Below are 22,500 nucleotides of genomic sequence, written 5' to 3' on the forward strand. Positions count from 1 at the left end.
CCTTTAGGTACCAGATGCTGCAGATCATCTGGGAGAGCTTCTGGAGTTTTAATGTGCTGGAAGTCAAATCCTCTGCAAAGGCGATTTGCCCTGTCGGTGTGGTGTACTTATTGCTTCACCTGAAAACAGTTGCTCTCGGAAAATCTGACCTACTGATCGACCCAGCATCTCTGCAATAAACAGACTATAATCTGTGGATGAAGTGAACTCTAATCAGGCCACATGCAGATTAAACGAACTGCGAGGAATAAAAACTAGATTAAAATGTTCGTGCCCAATACCGGAAGATTATCGGGACATTTTACCTCTTTAAATCCTAATTTATGTAGGAGTCAAGCTGAAGTTTATATGTTTTTAGCGATTATATGGCATAGTAGATTTTCGTCAGTTCAGAGAAGATTCAGAGATCAGGTAAGTATTTGTGTCAGCAGTTGGAAAAATATTGCTTCATTGTTAATACAGTCACACATGTTTTCTATTTATGTAACACTGAAAGGGTGTTTTTAAAATGTAGGTAGAGGGTTAACATCAGCTGTCCAGTGTGACCACGTATCTTTACACTTAATCACTTGCATTAAAATTATTAAGAAAATTTAAATAACATTAGATATTGTCATCAGTGAATTGTTTTATATGAAAAGAGTGTTGCCAGAATTATGCTTATCGTTTCAGCAGCATTGGTATATTTTTCTTGGGCAAAAAAGAGGAATCATTAACATTAATAGTTAAATGTCTGGTTGGCATTACTGAACATACATTCAAATGAATTATTTTGAATAATCAGATGCTAGTGATGTGTCTTTTTCCTGTACGCCTATGTTCAGTGTCAGTTTGTGTTTAGGAAATTATTGTATGCTTGACAGAAGTCACAGAAACGGTATCGAGGCAAATTCATAAATCTTTTGAAGGTACAGTATTTTGATTTGTTCACCACTTACCACCTGTGAGGCCAGGCAACATGTAAAGGTCTCTGCTGATAGTCCATTCCACTCCAGATATTACAGAGGTTAAAAGTCAGATGTTGCTTATCTTCTTCTTGACAAGGATTTGTACTTTCTGATGCTTCAGACTTGTTCAATCTCTCTGGTGCTGTTAATGGGGAATGCAGTCCCTCATGCTGTGTGGTACAAAGTCCAGGCTGTGCTTCACAAAGTCCAGACTCATGACACACGTTGCTGTTTTTCATTAAACCTCCCAAAGCTCTGCTCTTCTGCTGGCCAGGCAGGCCTGCAAATTGATAAGCATCTCCATTGCTTTTAACACCAATTAAGTTTTCCAAATGGGCAAGCTTATGTTCTGGCATGAACCTGTTAGCAAAAAGAAGAGAAAAATCTATATATAGTGTTCAGGCTGGATTTCAGTTTTACCCAGCAATTTTTAATTAATTAATATTAAGTGAAAAGACAAAACAATGGTTGGCATTTTGCATCTATCCAAGCAACAACTCCACTCAGTAACCAACACATTTCGCGTGCATGTTAGTGAATGTGGTACCTGTGAAATATCCACTGGCTGGGAATCTGAAGGTCTCCACTGAACCACAGCGTTGCTAACAGCACGTGCATTAGCAGGGAGAACAAAACTACCTCCTCACTAAAATAAAATGAAGCAAACATCTCTGGGAAGTAAAATGGCAATGCTGTTTCGTAAGCCAGTGAAGTCCTGGCATTTTTGCACATGCTGCAGAAAACCCTTGCAGTGACAGGACTCATCTGCACACTGCTATATTCAGGCCACTGAACTAATTTTTGTAATATATAAACTGTAACGTTTTATGCAGATCCAGTTTCATTATTTGATTTAAAGTAGGAATGGATGAATGACAGTCCTGGCTCAGGAAACACTCAACTGAAGCTCCTCTACTCGAACATGACTCTTCTGAGCAAACATAAAGAGGACTACATGCACTGCCACCATGGGATCCACACTCTAAATGTCTGCACCTCAAGCTAATTTACCCAAATATTATTTACTTACATGCCTTTCAGTGTGATTATGGTTCTTCCAGATAAGTAGAGACATTTAAATTTCGCATTTCCTTGTAATTTCCAAATGTTTACACACTATAGACTGTTTATTGAACTGTTTACTAAAGCGAACACTTGCTCTACTTTATCAACCTCCTCCACAGTTCTTCAGAGTTTTGCTCCATCCCAGGAAGAGCTTGTTTCTGGGCTGTGAACAAGCTGCTTCCACTGCTCTGTCAAAACAAATATCCTTAAATGCTGGAATCACCCACCCTACCCTGCACTGGAGCACCTTTACACACAAGCAGACCCTTTTCCTTTGAAATTACTACCAAAATACAAACACACACATACACTATACAAACTTTACCACAGTTGTACTTGACTAATTACTTCGAGGACTTTTATTTGAGACCCTTAAATCCCCTTTCCTAAATCAGAAAGCTGCGTAACTATTCCATGCAATGTGCACTCCTTGATTCAGGTTGCTGTCCTTTGGCATATTATTTCTGTGTTTATCTACACTAAGCTGCATTTTCAAGTCACTGACCAAATCACCTATGAGATCCACCTTTCTCTCACTGCTCACCATTACTCAGTGGAGCTGCTCTGTAGATACAATCAGAAAGCTCAGTCATATTCAGTCATTTCTCCCAAATCCACTACATATGTTACAATAAAGACAAGATCCCAAATGAGCCTGAGTTGAATTATTCCCATCTCAGCAAATTAGCCACCCTCAGTCAGACTCCCAAACTTTCATTACTTTTGAAAAAAAAAAAAATAAAAAAAAAATAAAAAAGTCTTTTGCACTCAAAACAGGCTATTGTTCCTCATAACATTTAAGGTAGCATTTTATTAAATGTCTTTCATAAATTGAAACCTGTACGAAACCTATAACCCTTTTGGAAAAGATAACGAGCACAAAGAGATAAATTCAATGTGGCTGCCTGTATTCCCCTGTATCTGGCTACTCAGTATGTGGATGCTCTTAAAAGCAAAGTCAGCAATGGAGATGTCACCTCCACTTGGGAACCAAAGCTCATGGCATGGATCCCTCTAACCACCACCAAGCACAGACCAGGCTCGTGTTCTGAACTAAGTTTTGTAGGGCTGATACAAGTTAGGTGACGGCAGATGAAGCAGAAATAGGTTTAGGAATTTGCCCTAAACCACCAAGCTAAGTGCAGAGTACCGGTTTACCAAACCAAATTTAACTAACAGATTTTGAAAAATCATTGCTGTAAGAGGAATTACTCAAAGCATTAAAGGTCAGATTGCCTAGGTATGCTGTATCTCTGCCTGTGTTTAACCTCCCAGCCAATCATTCCCTCCGTGCACCATTCCTGTATCTGAACAGGTTTTTTCCTTAGTTTTCAGTCCTCATAAATCTGATCTGTCATGGCAGAGTTTCTAATAATATTAGATAAAACTTCACCGATTTCTCTCTGGAATACACTATTTAATATCCTTTATTTAAGACATGTGTGTGCAATCAATTCTGTTGTATTTACTTGTATTACACACACAGTATTTATCATCTTGACAATTTTTAAAAGTTTTAGAACACCATTTCACTTAACAGTTTAAAAAAAAATAAGATTTATTTGATGGTTAACTTTGGAACAAGTTATCTGCATTAACTTCCATTGTTTTGGCATAAAGTAGTTCTGTATATTTTACTAACAACAGTGGAGACATGATAAAGGATGTAGGCAGAGAGCCATAAACTGCTCTTGCTGCAAGCCACAGTGTTCATGTACAAGCATTAATTTTTTGGACTTTGATTGGAAGACGTCTCTGCGTTCAGCCACTTGGATTTTACTAAATACAACAATGTATAAAATGTTGTACCTGAATATAACAATTTTAACTGCAGAAAGACCACTGTAAATCATACGTAGTATAAACTTGTCCACATGATTGGAATAATATAATGGATACCGTAGTCCCTAACCACTAGCTAATGTTCTTTATGACACTTAAATAAATGACCTGAAAATAAAATAGTAACAACATGAAGTCTCCTAAACCTGTTCATGTGCCTTTCCCGAAAGCATGCTAGAGAAAGACAATGTATAGTTAACACATTTTTTGTGTTTACATTTTCTCCAGAGCATTTTTGCTCCAGCTATTCTCCTTTTCCTCTTCCAAATTTACATTAATTCTTCTTTTCTGTTACCTTCCAGCCAGAATAATCTCTCCATCCAGTACCTGCCCGGATCTCATCAAGAGCGTGCATGATTTCTGCATCACCACACACCTGGGAATCTCAAAGTCTTCTATAATTTGGGGAAAAAAAAAGGTGCTCCAGTGGGTTTTTTTTGGAGCCAGTATCTGCTCCCACAGAGATGATCGCAGTTTCTGAAATCTCTGTCCAAATTTCAGAAAATGCAGAGAGGCAGAGCTGGTGTGGGAGGCTGCTGGGTGTGGAGCAGATGTAGGCTTCAGAAGAAAGTTAGCGAGGTAGAGCAGCAGAGAGGTAGCATTTAGCTATCAGGAAAGATGCACCATTTTGCTCAACCCTAGTTACAACACATCCTAATCATGGAAGAAAAATGCCATACGGTTCTGTTTTCAATATGGGAGATGAATTTTACTTTCATTGTTAACCTTAGGTTGTGAAATCTCTTACATATGGAACTTTCCAAAAAAAATGCACCAAAGCATACAAATATTAACACTTTGAACAGACTCTGCAAGGTACTTTCCTTTACATTTAAGCAATGTGGAAAATGTTTTACTTTTATGAATTATTCATACATTGAAACCCCAACAGTTCAGAACAAACAGTGTAAGACTTAAATTTCTAATTTTAGTATTGTGACTTTTATTTATTCAGATTCCTCAGAATTTCTGATACATTCAACAGACAATTTTAAAACTTCACGAAGACTGTAAAAAGAGCAAGCCTTCAAAACTTTCACTTTTTGCATACTGGATATAGAAGTTTAGCTTAAAAGATGGCTCACAAATGAACTTGCTGAAGTTCATAGATAATAAAAATTCCATATGCTAAAAGTCAGAGCTTCAATCTAAATATTTGCCATTTTGAACAGCAGATTTTTTTCAACTCTCCAATCCATAGGCACTAATTTTCTTTTCATTTATCCCATGAAACCTTACTCTGAGGAAACCTGTCCTTTTACTCAGAGCAGACATGCATGCTCCTTAGCTCTTTTTTAGCACGTTGACATGTCACATTGCGTGTGTTTATTCGCAGCACTTTATCTGCCCTAATGAAAAATTACTTATAAGAATTGGTTTATTTTTATGGCACTGAGCTCCATTTTATTAAAAACAACAACAACAAGAATGGATAGGCAATGAAGTCACCGAGAGATGAACAGAAACCACATTAGAAGCCTAACTGGAGTGCTGGTTTAGGTTGAATGGACAAGTTTAGGGTGTTGAATGCTGGTTTCAATATTTACTCTCAATAAGCAGGAACTGTTTGTAAGAATGGATATAAGCTAAAAAAAGGATTTTAATTCTCCAAAATTGGCAATTCTGTAACTTCATTCACATACGTAAGCGAAGTTAAAGATAGTTCTGGAAGTGCTGTGGAGGTTTTTCTTTTAATTATATGGTGATTAAATGGTTTTAAAATAATAGAAGTAGACAAGTGGAGACAAGCACTTCTGCAATTCTTGTGGTCTTCCAGAACATAAGAAAAACTGCTCTCCAAAAGCCAAATGAAAGAGGGTTGCCTGCAATCCCAAATAGCCCCAATCAGATATGTTACAAACCTTCCCCAGGCCTTGGAGCTGCAAATCCATTTCAGAGCTGCCGTGCTTTCTTTGTCACTGCTGCACAGTCACAGCATAACTTACAATTTAACAAACTCACTGTCTGAGAATTTCCTTTGTCTTTCTTTAAACATGATAACAAATGTCTCTCTGGTAACCGTAATATTTTTAGTTGAATTTATGTGGCCTCAAACACCAGAGAGGTTCATGCAGAGCTTATAGGAGGCTGCTACCTGGAATCCATTTGGCTTGTAATTCTTGCGATGGACACTCACATTTTGTCAATCGCCAGTAAATCACTCAGTAAAACTCATTCATTGAGATCTACCTACTTCGGAGAAGACTGCAACAATTTTTAGGAATTGGCCTTGAAGATCCTTCTCGGTCCCTTCCGAGTCAAGATATTCAATGCTTTTATGAAATGACAAAACTGGGACATCAGTCTTTAGGGACTTTTCTTTTTTTTTTTTTTTTTTTTTTTTTTTTCCTCTCTCTCTTCTCTAGGTACTGTCACATTTTGCTCTGCAGTAAGGAAGAGTTGTTGAGTGTGGGGTCAGGTGTCCCAGAGCTGTGTTACAGTTTAAAGCTAAAAGCTTGAAAGGAGATTCCCAATTTTTAGGGAATTTTATATTAAGGTTTGCTGAAGTTGCCACATACTTTCTGGGATCTAATTTCACTTTCTGATCTTCAGCAATGCTTGTAATTCTTCATTCAGAAGAGGAAGGAGATTACTTGTCAGCAGTAATCTCTAACACAGATAATGCCATATAAATATTAGGGGCTTATAAGCATGGACAAGGATTAGGAGTAAAGAGAGAGAACAGAAAGAAAACGGAACAGAGCCAAGATTAAGCACTGGGAAGGGCAAGGCAAAAGAAAATACAAGGTCTGTGGCTGAGCTTGTCTTCCTGCAGCTGAACATGTATTTTCCTGGGTGGAATAAGTAGGGTTTATGTGGAGTGCCAGCAGCACCTCCCTGTTTGTGAGGTTCAAGGTACAGAAGTATGGAAATATCTGCGATGTGATCATTTCCCCGTCGTTATCTTCTCTCAACTGCCTTCTCCACGACACAAGAAATACCGAACAGACCCAGGGAACCACTTCCAGCCTCCTCCTCACAGCCCGTCCAGTTCCAGCAGGTTGCTCAGGGCTGCACCCAGTCAAGGTTTTGACTGTCATCAAGGCCAAAGATGAAGATTTCACGTTCAGACATTAACAACATGGGAGAGAGCTAAAGCTGCCAGCAGCAGCAGATCTTCTTTGAAGCCTATGCTTCCAAATGGTTTCTGAGCAAAATAGCTCACTACCTAGTACTCGTGTTTGACACTGCTGGGAATTTCCCCTTTTGCTTAGTATCTAAATTCATCATTCAACCATGTCTTAATTGCTTTAGGTCAGCAAAACCAAATCAGATGTTGATCACTCTGCACTTTGATGTTGGAAGAGGGACTCTGGACCCAGTGAAGTCACAGGCAAAACTCTCTTTGAGTTCAAGACAGACAAATTTGTCCCTAAACTTCTGAATTCCCATCTTCAGTTCCCCGAAATCCTTTAAAACTAAACATGAGAACCTGTGCAGACCTGTGATTGCTAAGCACACCATTCTTGAAAAATGAAGTGGTGATAATTTAAAAACTCCTTAGGAAGATGGCAATGGACTACGATACACATTTTATAACACAGATAAAAATAATATGCATTTTTTGCACAAGATACAAAAATGTTACTTGATTGTTTTGTTTGTTTGTTTGTTTTTAAGTAATTTCCTTTATAAGCAAGCATTATGACCGTGTAGATCTGTTACATCACCACTGCAAGGTGACAGATATACTTTTGGAGCCCTGAGCCACCTCAGTAACAAAACTTTCGAAGTGACAGAAATTTAGCACTTCTGGACTTAAGTTCTGCTTCTGTAAAAGTTCAAAAGAAGGAATTACACTATGGAAAAAAAAGTTAAGCTTCTGAGAATTGCAAGGTTTTTAAGGTTCTTTAGGATCCTAAAGGATTGGTCATGTTTATTACTGCTTGCTTAAATAGGAAAAAGAAAACAGCTCAGCTCCTGAGCGCTTATTTAGAAAAATGCAAATTTCACATATAGCTCCAAACAATACACTATGTCTTCCTGCTAAACAGAACTCAAAATGGGTGTCTGAAAACTGATATCACACCTTAAATCATCTAGTCCTTTCTTTTTCTTTTTCTTTTTTTTTTTTTAAATTTAAAATAATACCAGGATCCCGTAGCATATAATTTCCTGTTTTGTGGCAATCCTTCTAATCAGGACATATAGAATGGATGTCCCCTTTAACCAGGCTGTTTTGCAACATACGCAATGCAGAAGGGAGTGCTATCATAACACTTCAATAGTTAAGTGACTTTATGAGAAAAATACTTCCAAATGTTTCCTAAAACCTTCCAAACCGCACCAAAGAACATTATCGTAATATTATGTTTCCCTATGGCCTCCAATATTTAAGCTTGCTATTCTCGAAATGATACTTGGATGAAAAATATGAGTTTATGTAATGTATAAATTGTTCCTAAAAGAAAAGTTGCCTTTAAAATTACTCTGTATAGATGTCAGATATTTTGCATTTTCAATAGCCATTCCGTATTAATTGAACAAATGGTATTCCGGCACTTTGGGCTGCACAAGGATAGTCTGTATCTTAAAACTGAGCAGTCACTTTGTGATCTTATTCATAGCAAATACTGAAAACAATAACTGTCCTAACTGATTACATATCAAGTTACGCTTAATAGATATCCATATTTCTTGCACAGTATACATAATCCCTATAAACTGTATACCATATATCAATAACATATTCCAGTGAATCCAGCATCAAAGAGTTCGTTTATAGTAGGTTTTCATTTGACTCAGGGTTGTAATGTTCTGTGCAAGCATAAGCTAACCATTTCAGTGATTTTGCCAGCAAGCTGCTTTTTGGCAGATTATTGGCAGTACATATTGGCAACAAACTAGTGCAACTAAGCCCTTCTTATAACTTACAGGTAAATAATGATTTTAATAAATTTATGTAAAATGTTCCACTTGCTCACATCTGGTTTTGATAGTTCACTCAACTGTGCAAATGCAAACTTCTGTGCGTTTCTCAGGAAAACACATATTTCACCTTAATTATTTAACATTTTCTCGGATACCCTAAGAAATAAATAGGCAATGAAACCTACTTTCACTGGAAGGCTTAACTGAAGTAAACTTTATCTTAGAAGCTAACAAAATTAATTAAAAATAATTTTATGCACGCAAAAAACTAAAACATTTTGTTATGAATACATTCACTCACATCATAAGAAAAACACAGGGCTATTGTACAGCTATCTCAGCCACGGGGCATTAAAATCATAAGGTCCAGTCACTTGCCTGCGGTCCGTGCGGTAAAACAAAGCCTCCATTTGAAAATGTGTTACCGTATTAAGTATATTTGCACTTTTTTTGCACTAGAACTAAAGCTTAAATGCATATGCATTTGTGTCTCAGCTAGGCAGTGTAGTTTGCAGGAAGCCCTGTGTTTTAATCCCTATTTTTTATATTATCCCTATAGTGTCTCATTGTTCAAATACCAAAAGCCTCTCTCCATCTCTAGACCAAGAACGGCAGCAGCTTGCTGCTTTACAAAGGTTCTCCGTCTTGTGAAAATAAAGTTTTTGTCAGAAAGCTCTACAGATGTTGTTACTACCAGTAGCAGTGTCATTAAAGGAAGAAATACAAGCCTTGGACTCTTTCTCTGGTGTAAGTCAGGATGCTGCTGATGTCGAGTTAAGACAGGTGAGGTTCTGCCCTTGCCAACCCAGGGAGCAGAAAGCCCTGCTATCATCAGGGCCTCCGCAAGGAGTCCGTTCTGCCAAATTCCTGGAAAATGCATATGGCCCATCACTGAGCTACCTGTGGCATTGAAGGCTGCAAAACAAGGGGAACATGCAGCTTTGGGTAGAAAAAGGAGAAAATTCTATCAGCACAAATGGCACTGTTACATTTATAGGGTGTGAGCTGGCAGTGATGGGCACAGTGACATTACCTGAGTGAGGACAACGGGAACGACAGTGCCTATCCTGTAAGGAGGCAACAGCTTGTGAACAACAGCTTGAGCTAACACTGCCCTGCAGCAGGATGTGGCCATCCTGGAGGTTACTGCATTAAATATGAACAAACAAACCAACCAAAAGCAACAACAAACAAAACGATGGAGATGTAAAGAGCTCAACCCCAACTGTTCAACCCAGTGCTTGGCTTCCACATCTCTGAAAATTGTTCGCATGGAGACAGGTGAAAGGATCATGGAGAGGAGTTCTCTCACAATGCCAGTTTGAGGTTTCTACTGCAATAGGTCTATAGTGACAGAAAGGCCAGCAAACGAGAGTGTAAAGGCAAATTGCAAAATCAAAAGAGCATTTAATTAAGCCAAAGAGAATTTTCTTCAGTTCTCTGCTCCTCCAATGTCCAAGCCATCACCTCGGATGCTGGTTCCTCTACTCCGTGCTTTGCCTGCTGATAACCAACGCCACCCATGCTCCACACGCCCTTCCACCCCGAGTGCCTGGCAGCTCCACATCCAGTCCTTGGGACATGTCACCGTAATTAAGGGGAGCAACATACTTCGGAAGGCTTTACATAGCAAACGTATACATCTGTTCTGCTTGTGGATACGTTTCAAAGTTTTATTTAGTAATTATTTTAAATAGGGCCTGATGATTAAGCATTAGATTTTATTTGCGCCCGATGCAGCTTAGAATTTGCTCGCTGTTTTTTAACATTTATTCATTTATGGGAGTCAGCAGTTTAGGATTTTGTAAGGCTTGGCAACATGGTTAAAGCCCGGTGAATTCTTGCTGAGATCTATTGGACGAGCTGGTAAAACTCTCTGTTGCTATAGTGGACTCGCTTTTAATTTGATCTGTTTCAAGGATTCGGTATCCTTCCAGCACATTATAAACCTAAGGGCATATATTTGTATTGTTTAAAGGCAGGAAATTCTGTGAACTGAAATGAGAACATATCCCTTTTGCCTTTATGGACTTTTGTTATTTTCTCTTCCTTTTGGGGCTTTGGAAACAAAACCAGTGAAAGCTGAAATTTTGAACAATAGCAAATTACTTTCAAGAAAAAAAAAAAAAAAAAAGTAAAATACTAAGTATACTTTTATAGCTTTACTCATACACTTTGTATATATGTAAATCGGATGTAGTCAGGCACCAGAAAATACTATTTGGAGCAGGCCCTTAGACTGCAATAGGCTCATACTGTTTTTGTCATAAAATACCATGGACTTTGCTGTTTTACTTTATTATTATTCCTTTACTACCTTGTATTAACTTGTACCCCACTGACTTCATGACAGAGCAGATTTGTTTCATGGGAACCACAGAAGTAGGGCAATCACATTTTTACTGTGAGCAGAAAAAAAACTAATAATCTCTGTAACTCTTCCACTTTGCGTCCTTGTCCAAAGAGTCCCGTGCCCTCCTGCAGCTGATGCAGGAGGTAGGTCTGGAAGCACAGCACGCCAGGACTATTTACACCGTGCGGACATCTGAAACCAGAACTGCTGAGATGAACGGAGAGTCATGTTCCACTGAAATTACGAGTTGGACAGAGGCGGCCTCTCAGACAATTACAGCAGCAAACTTTGTCCCAGTGGTTCTGTACTAATTAGCAGCGGGACTGGAGGCAGAGCAGCTGCATTAGCACGGATACCTGATCTCTGCAGGATGTATTATTCCCAGTGGGGCACTGCACGAAAACGTCTGCACTGCTTTTAGTACTCCAACTAGCTTGGTTAGAGTAGAGTAAGCATCCTTATCACACACAATAAATTGTACTGTACTGTATTTTAAGAACACAGATGAATTTTCTAGCACTGAACAAGCTACCACACATCAGCTGAGCCAGGGTTACAGCTCTCAGGAATATTCCTACCTGGTGGCAGCCTTTGGAGACCCAGCCAAAGCTGCAGCAAGCTTCCTGCAGGAAGGCTCACATGCGACATCCTCAACTGCAGCAATTTCAGCAAGAGCCTGAACACTTACCCAGCACTTACCCAGCGGTGTTCCTTGCATACAGCGTGCAACGAGCTGACTGTTTCTATCTAATAAGCTTAATAGCTAAATATAAATTACAGTGGGATATAAGGCTTGAGAGAGACATTCGACACCCAAGATATTGCTTGGCCGCTGGATCTCTCCTAGCTAGTGTTTCTTCAGACTCGCTAATCCCTCTTCCTGGACAGCAGCAATTATGACATTGGTGAACTGCAGGACTTCGGTTTATTTGCTTTCATTTGGCACAGAGCTTCGTGCCCATCTCATCTACGCTTGGAGGTTACAACAACTGAAGCCGGGATCACCATGAGACACCATCAATCACCACAATAAACACAACTCAGCTGTTTCTTTGCACTCAAAGCCTATGGCAGAGAAAAATCTTAATAAGAGATTTAAAAGAACATGAAGAAGCAGCTTCACTTGAAACAAGTGCTTGCAATAATGACTCCTAAAGAAATGCTACTAACAACCCCGGGGAATAAATAGCTGAAAGGTATTCATGTTCATCTGTGGATTATATGCCCTGTAGATCTCTACATAATAGCAAAGGGGATCTCTACCTACCTGTTGTAACACTTCTACAGTCCTTTGCAGAAATGGCCAGTGATCCCCACCCCAGACACCCAGGGTACAGCCTTCCTGCTGGAAAACGGGGTTCTGAAGCCTAGCACCCGTCATAAACTCACTTATCCCAACTATTATTTATTCTTAGGGTCACTTAACCATACTGTGCCTCAGTGCAGACTAATTTAACATTTTTGCCTAAGTGGTCAAAGAACCAGAAATATTAGATTTTGAACTGCAGCAGCATACAAATGTTTACATCCCATATCTAGCATACACACGCATGGCTCACGGTAAGCTACTCCGTACAGGTTCTTGGATCTTCTGCAAATGCAATTAAAGATTCTCAGGACAAAAATTACAGCTAAACTCATGAACTACACAAAACATGTCTGACACTCCATTTAGTAAAAGTCATGCTAAATTAGAAGGCCCAGCTAAAAAAGCAGATGCTCCGCTCGCTAAGTTGTAGTTGCAGACAGAATTTTTTCTGCTAACATCAAAAGAACAAGGTGTTCATATAAATGGCATTTTATTTTGATCCTATTATTCTATATGAGCTAGAGGAGAGATCAAAGGAAAAAGTACCCAGGTTTCACTATTAACACTTAACATAGCTCCAGTCAGAAAATCCTTTCCAGATTGCTAGCGCAATTTAAAGCACAGCACATTTTTGTTGTTCTGTTGGGTAATATACCTGAAGGCACTGTTTTGATTCTGATTCCCTGACCACCTTTTTCATTGTGGAAAATTGTTTCTGATATATGTATTTTCAATTTTTTTTTTTTTTTTTTTTTTTTATGATAGCAATCCCCAGGCTCCCCAGGCCTGGGGACTACAAGGTTTTGGGTCCTACCCTCTGTCACAGGGAGGCAGGCTGCCCCAAAGTACCGACACCGCATTAGCGAGGGCGTACGATGGCCAGGAAATTCAATCCCGTCAACGTCAAATGCTGAAGTCTGGTGCAGCCCCTGCCAATGGCAGTTCCACTGGAAGCAGAGCATACCAGCTTCAACTGAGTATGTAAACAAACCTAATGGCCCTTTAAAAAATGTAAAAGTTCCTCCTGATAGCTGGCAAGAATAAATGTGCTTTAATATTTTGTATTGCTTGTGATGACATTATCCAGGAGTAGTGCTATTCGTTAATAGTTGTTTCCTCTATTAGAGCCCAATGACGCTGCATAAAGGACAAATAATTATATTTTGTGTTTCTTACGAAGCCGGAGTACACTACCAAATTTTAACATTCATGCTTTCTTTGAATGTAAGTTTCTCATTGATGATTCAGTAACTTATGGTTAAAGTTTAGGAATATCACTTCCAGTGAATTCTCTTGGCCTACAGTGACTGTCGAAATTTGCTAATAAGCAGGTACAGCTTTTTGGACTACCTTTGGAAAAATCAGCAATCTAGCATTCGTAAAAAAAAAAAAAAAGGAGGGCATATGTCCTTCTTCCCTGCCTCTCCTCCCCCTTCCTAGTCGCTATTAAAACATTCATGTTACAAAGTCGTTCCAAAGTTTATTGTAAATGCCAAAAAGTGGGCACCGATCCCACACGAGCTGGCTCGGTTATGGCCCACCATCTTGAACATATTCATTTTATCCAACTCAGTGCCAGGAGCTCTCTCTCTCTTTTTTTTTTTTTTTTTTTTTTTTGACTCTTTTCCCTAATAACAGTAGATTGCGCATACACGAGGAGATAGCAAGCCGTGATTCTGGGAACTCGCACAGCGAACGCTAAACACATGCAGGTGAGTGGTGGCCTAGACTGAACATTACAATTACGGGTTAAACGAGACAAAATGTTTCATGCACAGTCAGAATATGTTCATATTACACATAGCAGCCAGCTGGCTATAAATCCAAGAAGTAAGCTGGAAATCTTTAGAGTTTAAATGGATGAATACAGATATAAGTGGAAGAACAGCGGTTTGTCGCCATATGAATGGCTTTTGACTGCAAAGAGTGGATCGCTTTTACAATGGTTTTCCAAAAGAGTAACCGTGTTGAGAAGAAATTAAGAGTAAGTGTGATGACTGGAATGTTCCACATATTTATGTTTTCTGTTCTGTTCTGAGACACTGAAGCCCTAGTCTGTGGCTCTGAACAATTATACCACGGTTTTAAACACAGGTGCTCTTAGTGAACTTTATACAATTAAGTTATTTAATAATACCTCTGAAGCTGATGAGCCATAAACAGGATTACTCCATTAATTTATTTCAGATTAAAATTAGCAAGAGCTGAGCTGAAAGAAGCTATGAACCATTTTTCTTGCCCTATTCCCACCTCTAAGTGATATATGCTGCAGTCTTCTCTTCTCTAGATCTATGGATCACTGAACCCACGGCCAGCACTCCAATTTGTGCACAAACCCACCAGACCACCTCAATGATGCTAAACCAGCACCTTCCTACCAACCCCAAAGGATGCAAGAAGCATTTCTGAGGTGTTTGTTCTTCTACAGACACAAAATATATCCTTTGACTTTTTCACAAATGGGAGAACCTGAATGACTTTCTCGCACTTTTCAGGCTTTTACCAAGATAAATGTTTGTTGTTTCTCCATCCAAAGTAGATGTAACTCCTTCTTGAACCCAACAGCAGAGTTCATTTATGTTATATATATATATATATATGTAACATAAAGACATTAAAAATATATTTCTTGGTGTTTAAAAGTAGCTATAAGCTCATGGTTTTGGTGTACTCACAGTTGATAGAACCAGATGGAAACTGTAGGAAGACTGATAACAAGTTTGCTCCCCAAAACTTTTCTCCTGTGTCTCTGAACTGACTGAATGGGAACCGAGAGGGAAAGAACAAAGATTTGCTGTTCTTTACAGTCACGCAACGAAAGTGTAGGTTAAATACAGGAAGTATTTGCAGATTTCAGATATTTTGGAGACCTTTGTTGCTTTTTCCTTGCATTGAGATCTAATCTCAGCCCCAGCAAAGAGCTGGGCTTTCATGTTCTGCAGTCCTCCACTAATTAAAAACCCAACCCACTTTGACACATGCCAAAGCAGACTCAAGATGCAGATTTTAACTTTGTTTTTTTGTAGGCATCCATGCTAATGTATTAAGAAAAAAACGTTTCACCAAGAAAAGAGGCTTAAAATGATACTGTTGAATAAATTAATTTAAATATATTCCAGTTTGTGTGTTCACAACAAAACATGCCTGCAGACCAGAAAGATACAGCTATAACTAAGAAGTTTGGACAGACGACATTTCTGTCCCCTTGTGTTCGACATCAAATATGTCGCAATCATGATCTTTAAGCCCCACGTATAAAATACAGAGAGAACTTCTTTTTTAAAAAGAATCTGATACCAAGTATACTTCCAACTCACTGAAGTTATCATCAATAACCACTGGAATATTTTTAGAAGGTCTTTCAGACAGAAGGGTCATGTTCTCCCTACAATTTTGAACAAGTAAGAAAATGTGTTTGCTTGTTGAGCTTCAATCAAACTTCAATTTTGGATTATTTGTCTGAAGTCAGAATTCTTAAAATAAGCACATTTTTTATAGAACCAATTTCATGGAAAAAAACACCATCCCCAGTTGGAGGATAATCAGCTATACAACTGGCTCTGATTTGGAGGTAAGGTACACGGTCATATACAAAAGGACTGTATGACTAATCTAAGAGGTGCTACACCAGCACCCATATTAATAAACATAAACACCACTAATATTTTATTTGTGTTATGCTGCTGTACTACCCGTGGTTCCCAGAAACTTTATTTTATTTTATTTTAACTTCTATCAACATTTCACCTTTGTACATCCTGGTGGCTCTATTACCCAGGTATCTTCCCCTTCCTCTCCAAATCACATGTTTCCTTGCTTAAGGAAGCCACTGCATCCTGGATATATTAGATATTAATATTTTACTGTGCTTCTCCTATGCATATAGAAGGCATATTGCATCAGTCGTGTAAAGTGCTGAGTGCTTTCTTAACACACTGGCTAAAAAGGGTTTGAGCACGCTCAGCATGTTGCAGAAGGGTTTATAGCATGATGGGCAACCCAAATTCCAAATTTGCCAATATCAGCAATATTTGGCAATGCAAAAATTCCTGAATATGAACGGGAAAATACTTGGCTGCCAGATATTCAGAAGTATTACATGCAAAAACTGCATTAGGGAAATTTCCAGCTCTTACAAGAGCATTCAGATAATTTTTGATGGATCATCTGTACTTTTAGGTGCTTTCTGGAAGCACTTTTCTGCTGTCCGTTTATTGTTCTTTGTGAAGAAAATAGGAGAAGAAACTCCTACGTGGTGAGCGAGCACCAACAAGTGCTCTGCTCCCCCCACTGCCAGACAGGGAGCGACATAAATGGTTCCCTGGCTGATGTCACTCTGATATCACTTACCTGCAATGGATCAGGTCCCTGTGCACCAGCACCACACAGACCATTAACATGACCCACTTTACCAGGACTGTGTGGTTGGCATCACTGCACAGGATCACACAAGGCAGTAGGAACCACCATGGCTGGGCTCTGCAGAAAGTGACAGTCCCCACATTTCAACTCCTTTTTTTTTTTCAGCTCATCAGCACCATTCTTCATGCAAACTTTTGTGTTTGTTTTTTTTTCCCTATATGCCTCTCCTTAAAATATTCCTTCACTTAACTTGTTCAGCGCCCAGCAATGGCTGATTAAAAAGATAAATCCAGCAATGTTAGACATCAAAGGTAAAATTGGTAATTATTTTGCACTGAAAGTCTGAAAACAACTTCAATCAGCACATACAGAAAGGTCTGCCTTTGTCTAGAAACGTATTTCCTTAACAATTTTTGATCAATTTCCTTCAGTGAGAATGACCAACTTACAATTTTCGGTGTCTACAAGGACCTTATTTCATGAATTTGTATAAATGGCAGAAAAGTATATATAAGTGTTTAAAAAGCAGCCAGGAGTACATGCAACAGCCTTTGTGGAAATAGCGCAGTTAGATTTAAAATACCAAACACTCAAATTACTTCTGACATTTGGTCTGAGTTGCTTCAGAATTTGCACCTATGACCAATAAAAGAAAAAAAAAAAATGCTGGTTCTGAAGGAGACTGATTATTTCCTTTGCAATATGTTACCACAGAGCAGTTACTCTCTTTTTCTACCAGATCTGACAGCCATTCAAATGCACTGGTTTTGCTGCACACTAAACCAGAAATATGATCTCTGCTTGGAAACTCCTCTCAAAAACATTTTCTTCTGTCAATTCTCAGTAACTGCATACAATAACAAGTGTGACTATTGAACTTTTAAAGTATCAATGTTCAGTCATCTTCCTGAGTTTACATATTGCAGCTGTAGGGTTCAAATCAGGAATCAGATTCTGAAAGACTCTGATCTCTCCCCATAGTTCAGATGCTTATCATAACCTTTTGTGATATTTAATTGGCACTGCTTTCTCCTCCTTCATTTCCAAATGGATGATTCACAGGCTCGGTCTTCCAGGAACCAACCACTTCAGCTATTCTCTGCACTTCCTTCAACTCTTCCTTAACCACAGCCAGCCCTCTGCTTGACCCCACCTTTAATACATGTAGGACTGGAGAGCCTCAACTAACACACACATTATGCCTTCTGAGAAAAGAATGACTAAGTGACACCCAAACCCCAGAATTACGACAGCAAGCTTTCCAAACCTTCCTGCAGCCACTGCCTCGCTAGGCGGTTACAGCGAAGAAGAGTCCCTGCTGAAGATGGAACTGCCAGATTTCTTTACTTTGTTTCAATAATCACATAAATTGCTTTCTAGCACTCTACCCTGAGTTAGGCACAGGATATTAATCACAGATTAATGCAAAACTAGACAGGTATAGACTAGATCAGCAACCCAGCAGTTCACTCAAAGAGAGAAACAATTCACCAGCTGGACGTCCTTCTCCACCTACCACACTCTGACTTCTTCCCCCACCTCTTCTGTGATGCCTGCACATCTCGTGTCACCTCCCAGCTTCAACATACACACACATGAAGTCTCGGTGGTGCTGAGGTCAGCTCGTACCACTTGCACTAACTAAGGTCATACTTTCAACTACCTTCTTAAAAAAGCAACTTCTGGAATCACTGGACCCACGTTTCTATGAATTACTTTGAATACAATGCTGATATAAATATAAATCTATAAATAAATAAATAAATATATAAATAAAATATAAAAATACATTAATAGATATATAATTACATACAGGCCGCCCAGGGAAGTGGTGGAGTCCCCATCCCTGGAGGTTATTTAAGAGATGTGAGGATGTGGCACTGAGGTACATGGTTTGGTGACGGGACTCAGTAAGTCAGGCTGGTGGTTGGACTTGAAGCTCTTGAAGGTCTTTTCCAATCTAAATAATTCTATGATCAGGAAATACTTTTTTACGATGCAGGTAACTGAGCACTGGTTCGGCTGAAATACTGCGGAGTCTCCATCCCTGGAGATACTCAAGAGCTGTCTGGGCACGGCCCTGGATAACCGGCTCATGGAGACCCTGCCTGAGCAGAGATGTTGGACAAGATGACTTCCAGAGGTCTCTTCCAGCCTCACTGGGAGAAGACACTGTCAAAAGCCAGGCTAAAGTCAAACTAAGCGACACCAACTGCTCTCCCCTCATTCACAAATCAGCCAGGTTGGTCAAACGTGATTACCCTTGCAAATTTGCTCCCCTTCAGGTGCCCCAAGGAATATGTAACAACAGGGCTCACACCGTGATGTTCCAGGGACCAAAGGGAGGCCGACCAACACGTTGCTCTCAAGGTTGAACTGGTCATCAGCCAGTTCTCTCAGGACTTTTAGAAGCATCTCTTTAGGTGCCATGGCTCTGCATGGGTCAAGTTCTCTCAAATAATCCCTTACCTGACTTTTATCGATTGCTGTAGTTTTCTTCCTTGAACCCTTTCACTAAGCACAACAGCTTGGAAGACCTTGCTGGTGATAACTACGACAAAAAGTCATTGACTACCTCAGTCTTACCTGCTTCAACTGCCACTAAACCGTCCACCCCAGCTAGCAGGGGGTCCGTGGGCCCACATTTTCAGATAGCAGTAGAAATTATTTTTGCTGTCTTTATTTCCCAGAAAGACTGCCTTGACATGTTCAATTTTTCCCTGATCATGCAACCAGATGAAAAGCAGTATTTAATTTTGTTACACACACATCAGATGGTCAAATGAAATGAGCATTAACAACCAAGGTTTGTGGGGAAAAACAATATAGATTTTGTTTTAGAAGCAGAAAGAGGAGGCTGAAGAAAATGCCTACCTCTCAGAAGGCACTGAGCATCTGGACAGTGATAAATTCTACCATCACTCCAGAAGAAAGATAGAAAAGAGCTTCACATGATCTCAGATGCTGACTGAGGGTCACATCAGGACACAGAAGGAAGCAACAGATGACTGAGATGGCTATTTCAAAAAGGTCTGCAGTTCTCCAATGCTAAATTTATACTCAGATGCTTAGAGTGAAATGTGTAACGACTTCCTCAGTTAAAATCATCAGGGAAAAAAAAAGCAATGAACAAATGGAAATCTGGAGTCTGAGAGTCAACATGAATACAGAATTTTCTGAATCAGCACACAAATGAACAGGGCTGAAGTACAACACAGGGAAAAAGCAGATGATACTGAAAACAGAGAAGAACACCTGTAAATTTCCACATTCTTAATGCAGCACCTGCCCTCAAACCACCTGTGACATAGAAGCCTGCCAGAATATACACAGGTAAGGGATTCCTAGACAATACAAGCTTCAAATAATGCCTTCCATCAAACAATTACCTCAATCACCCTACCCCCTGAGGTGACACGCTTGTCATACACATCATTCATTGCTTCCAGATAAGACCACTGCATTACAAATCATTTTGGTGTAAAAACATCCCCTGCTGAAACCTGCAGTGCAAGCAGTGTGCAAGCAGCCGGCCCTCCTAGCATTAAATGCCGTGGTCACACCGCTCCCGTGCTCCTGCTCATCCCATCAACACAATGCTGTCTGCAGCTTCTGGTACCTTACTCTCGGTGGACTGGTCTCATCTACGGGAAATTAATATCCTCAGCATAGCTTTCCTTCAGAAGAAGTAGAACTGTTTATTTCAGAAGCTCAGACTTTATCTGTGCACATCTACACATACACACATGGAGACTTCCTGAGCAGGAAATTCCTACAGTAACGACAACTTCCAACCTTAACATTTTCAGATCCTAATGCAAAACTATTTAAACTATTTACCGTTTTCTTATGAAACACTTTTTTAAAATGTAAGTTACCTTTTTTCCTACATGCTAAAGTCATTAGAAAAAAACAAACACAGCAAAAAAATAAAAAACAAAAAAACAACACAGCTACTTCAGTGGCCTTGAACAGATTTTCATGGAGATGTGGTGAAATGCCACGATGATAAAATTAAATCAGCAACAAGAAAAAGACCCAGTCTCTTTTCTGAAGTTGTTCAAGAGCAGAAAACAACACGGCTGTGATTCCTAAGCTTTTAGCTCCCCTCTGTCACAAATGGCAGAAGTAACTCCTGGGTGTGCATCACTTTGAAGTGGCACCATTAAGCACCTCTGGCCTCCTGGCTATGCCAGACGCATGCATCCCCCTAGTTGCAGCTCTGTAATTTCCACTGAATGCTGCTTGCAGCAGCCCCTTGACTCCACCGTGCAAAGCAGTTGGTTATTTTGCCCTGTTGCCAAGAACTGTGGTACCTGATCTGCTCTGTGGCTTCTTCCTTTCACTGTAGCACAACCAACAGCAACAATAAAAAAATATTTTGTTTTACAGAGCAACTCACCAAAAAAATCCCGTCTTCTCTAAAAATGTGTCTCCTAGGTGTAGTGTTTACAAGGAGTAACAGAATATGCTATTTTTAAAATCTGGGGAATGCAGCCCTTCCTCACTCAAAATAGTTCCCAAATTATTTGCCATTAGTTATCCATTACAATTCAGAACTTGTGTCTTAACTTGGAAATTCAGACTTTAGTACATTTACTCTGAGTTTTATAGTACACTAAACTGTTTAATTGCTTTTTACAGGAAGTGATACAGAATTATTTGTAGATTCAGTAATGGAACCAGTGAGCCAACGATCTTCCATTTCTGAAGTTCCCCGGCTCCCGTGAAATAATAAAAATACATCAAGACAGCAGCGGAAAAGCAAGTGGACAGTTCTCTGCAGCGCCTCCATAATAAACAATATAACCGCGATACTTCACCAGAATGTTCAAAAAGTAAATTGAATGGCAGCGTGATTGCAGTGGTTCCAGTTATGTTAATTAGGCTGAATTCATGGTTCATTGATGCTGCAATTATGCTGCAAAGAAATGCTGCAAGCATGCTATCTCATCCTCCTGCAGCCTGCTGAGTGTGCTGCCATTATTCTTCTTGTGGCAAAAAAGACTATCTATGGAGATACGGAGTAGGAGTCACATTTATACTCACACCACACCGTTTACAAAGGCTCACTTAGACAACTGCATTCAGATACTTTCTTCTCTCCCAGATTTAATAGGAAAAATAGCTCTCCAAATCCACCAGCCATTTTTTAAGCTGGCTTTACTCTGCCAATTTGCATACTAAGCATAGAAATTATAAGCCTTATTAGCCCCATTTCAAACACGGAGGGAGGAAAAGTGGTGAAGAGAGTTGCCCAAAGTTACATACCTCATCAGGGGGAAGAGAACCTCAACGTCTCCTCCCTTCTTTTACTGACATGTCCTCATTGACCACTGTGGGCTGGATGTAATAATGGAAAACTGCTATGAAAGTTGGTTTAAACAAGGGAGACGTTTATTTCCAGTGTTTCCCTTTACTCGGGGCTCCAGCCAAAGCTGGTGGGAAGGATGTCTTCAGTAACAACTATGTGAGGTTCTGCCAGGGTGTCAGAAATTTGATTTCTCAAATCTTCAGAAAATTCAAATTACATCCAACTAAATCAAGCAAATGATGACTTTACGATATGAGGAAGCAATCAAACCAACAATATTTTGTCAGACCTCCAGCATTATTCTCGATATGTCTCTTTAGTCTCCAACAACTTTTTGGTAATAGAAGTTTTTGTTGCCTGTTCCCTGGCAGTAATAGGTCATGAAGGCATTCACAATATCAAAGGGATGAATAAATAAGTCACATCAGGTCTAAGG

The 22,500-nt window shown here is 39.5% G+C and overlaps 1 protein-coding gene across 18 annotated transcripts in view; it reads right to left on the reverse strand.

Moving 5' to 3' along the window:
• GTDC1 (glycosyltransferase like domain containing 1) overlaps positions 1–22,500 on the reverse strand; it is a 193,132-nt gene that overhangs the window by 50,834 nt on the left and 119,798 nt on the right. For all 18 annotated transcript variants that reach the window (XR_014317809.1, XM_082763537.1, XM_082763547.1 and 15 more), the window contains one exon: positions 939–1,307. Coding sequence is in view for 17 of the 18 variants with exons in the window: in XM_082763537.1 (XP_082619663.1) it covers positions 939–1,307 (369 nt within the window). In the remaining variant the exon portion in view is untranslated. The remainder of the gene's footprint in view (positions 1–938; positions 1,308–22,500) is intronic.

This window comes from Aythya marila, assembly GCF_965140915.1.
Source record: "Aythya marila genome assembly, chromosome: 6".
Lineage (NCBI taxonomy): Eukaryota > Metazoa > Chordata > Aves > Anseriformes > Anatidae > Aythya > Aythya marila.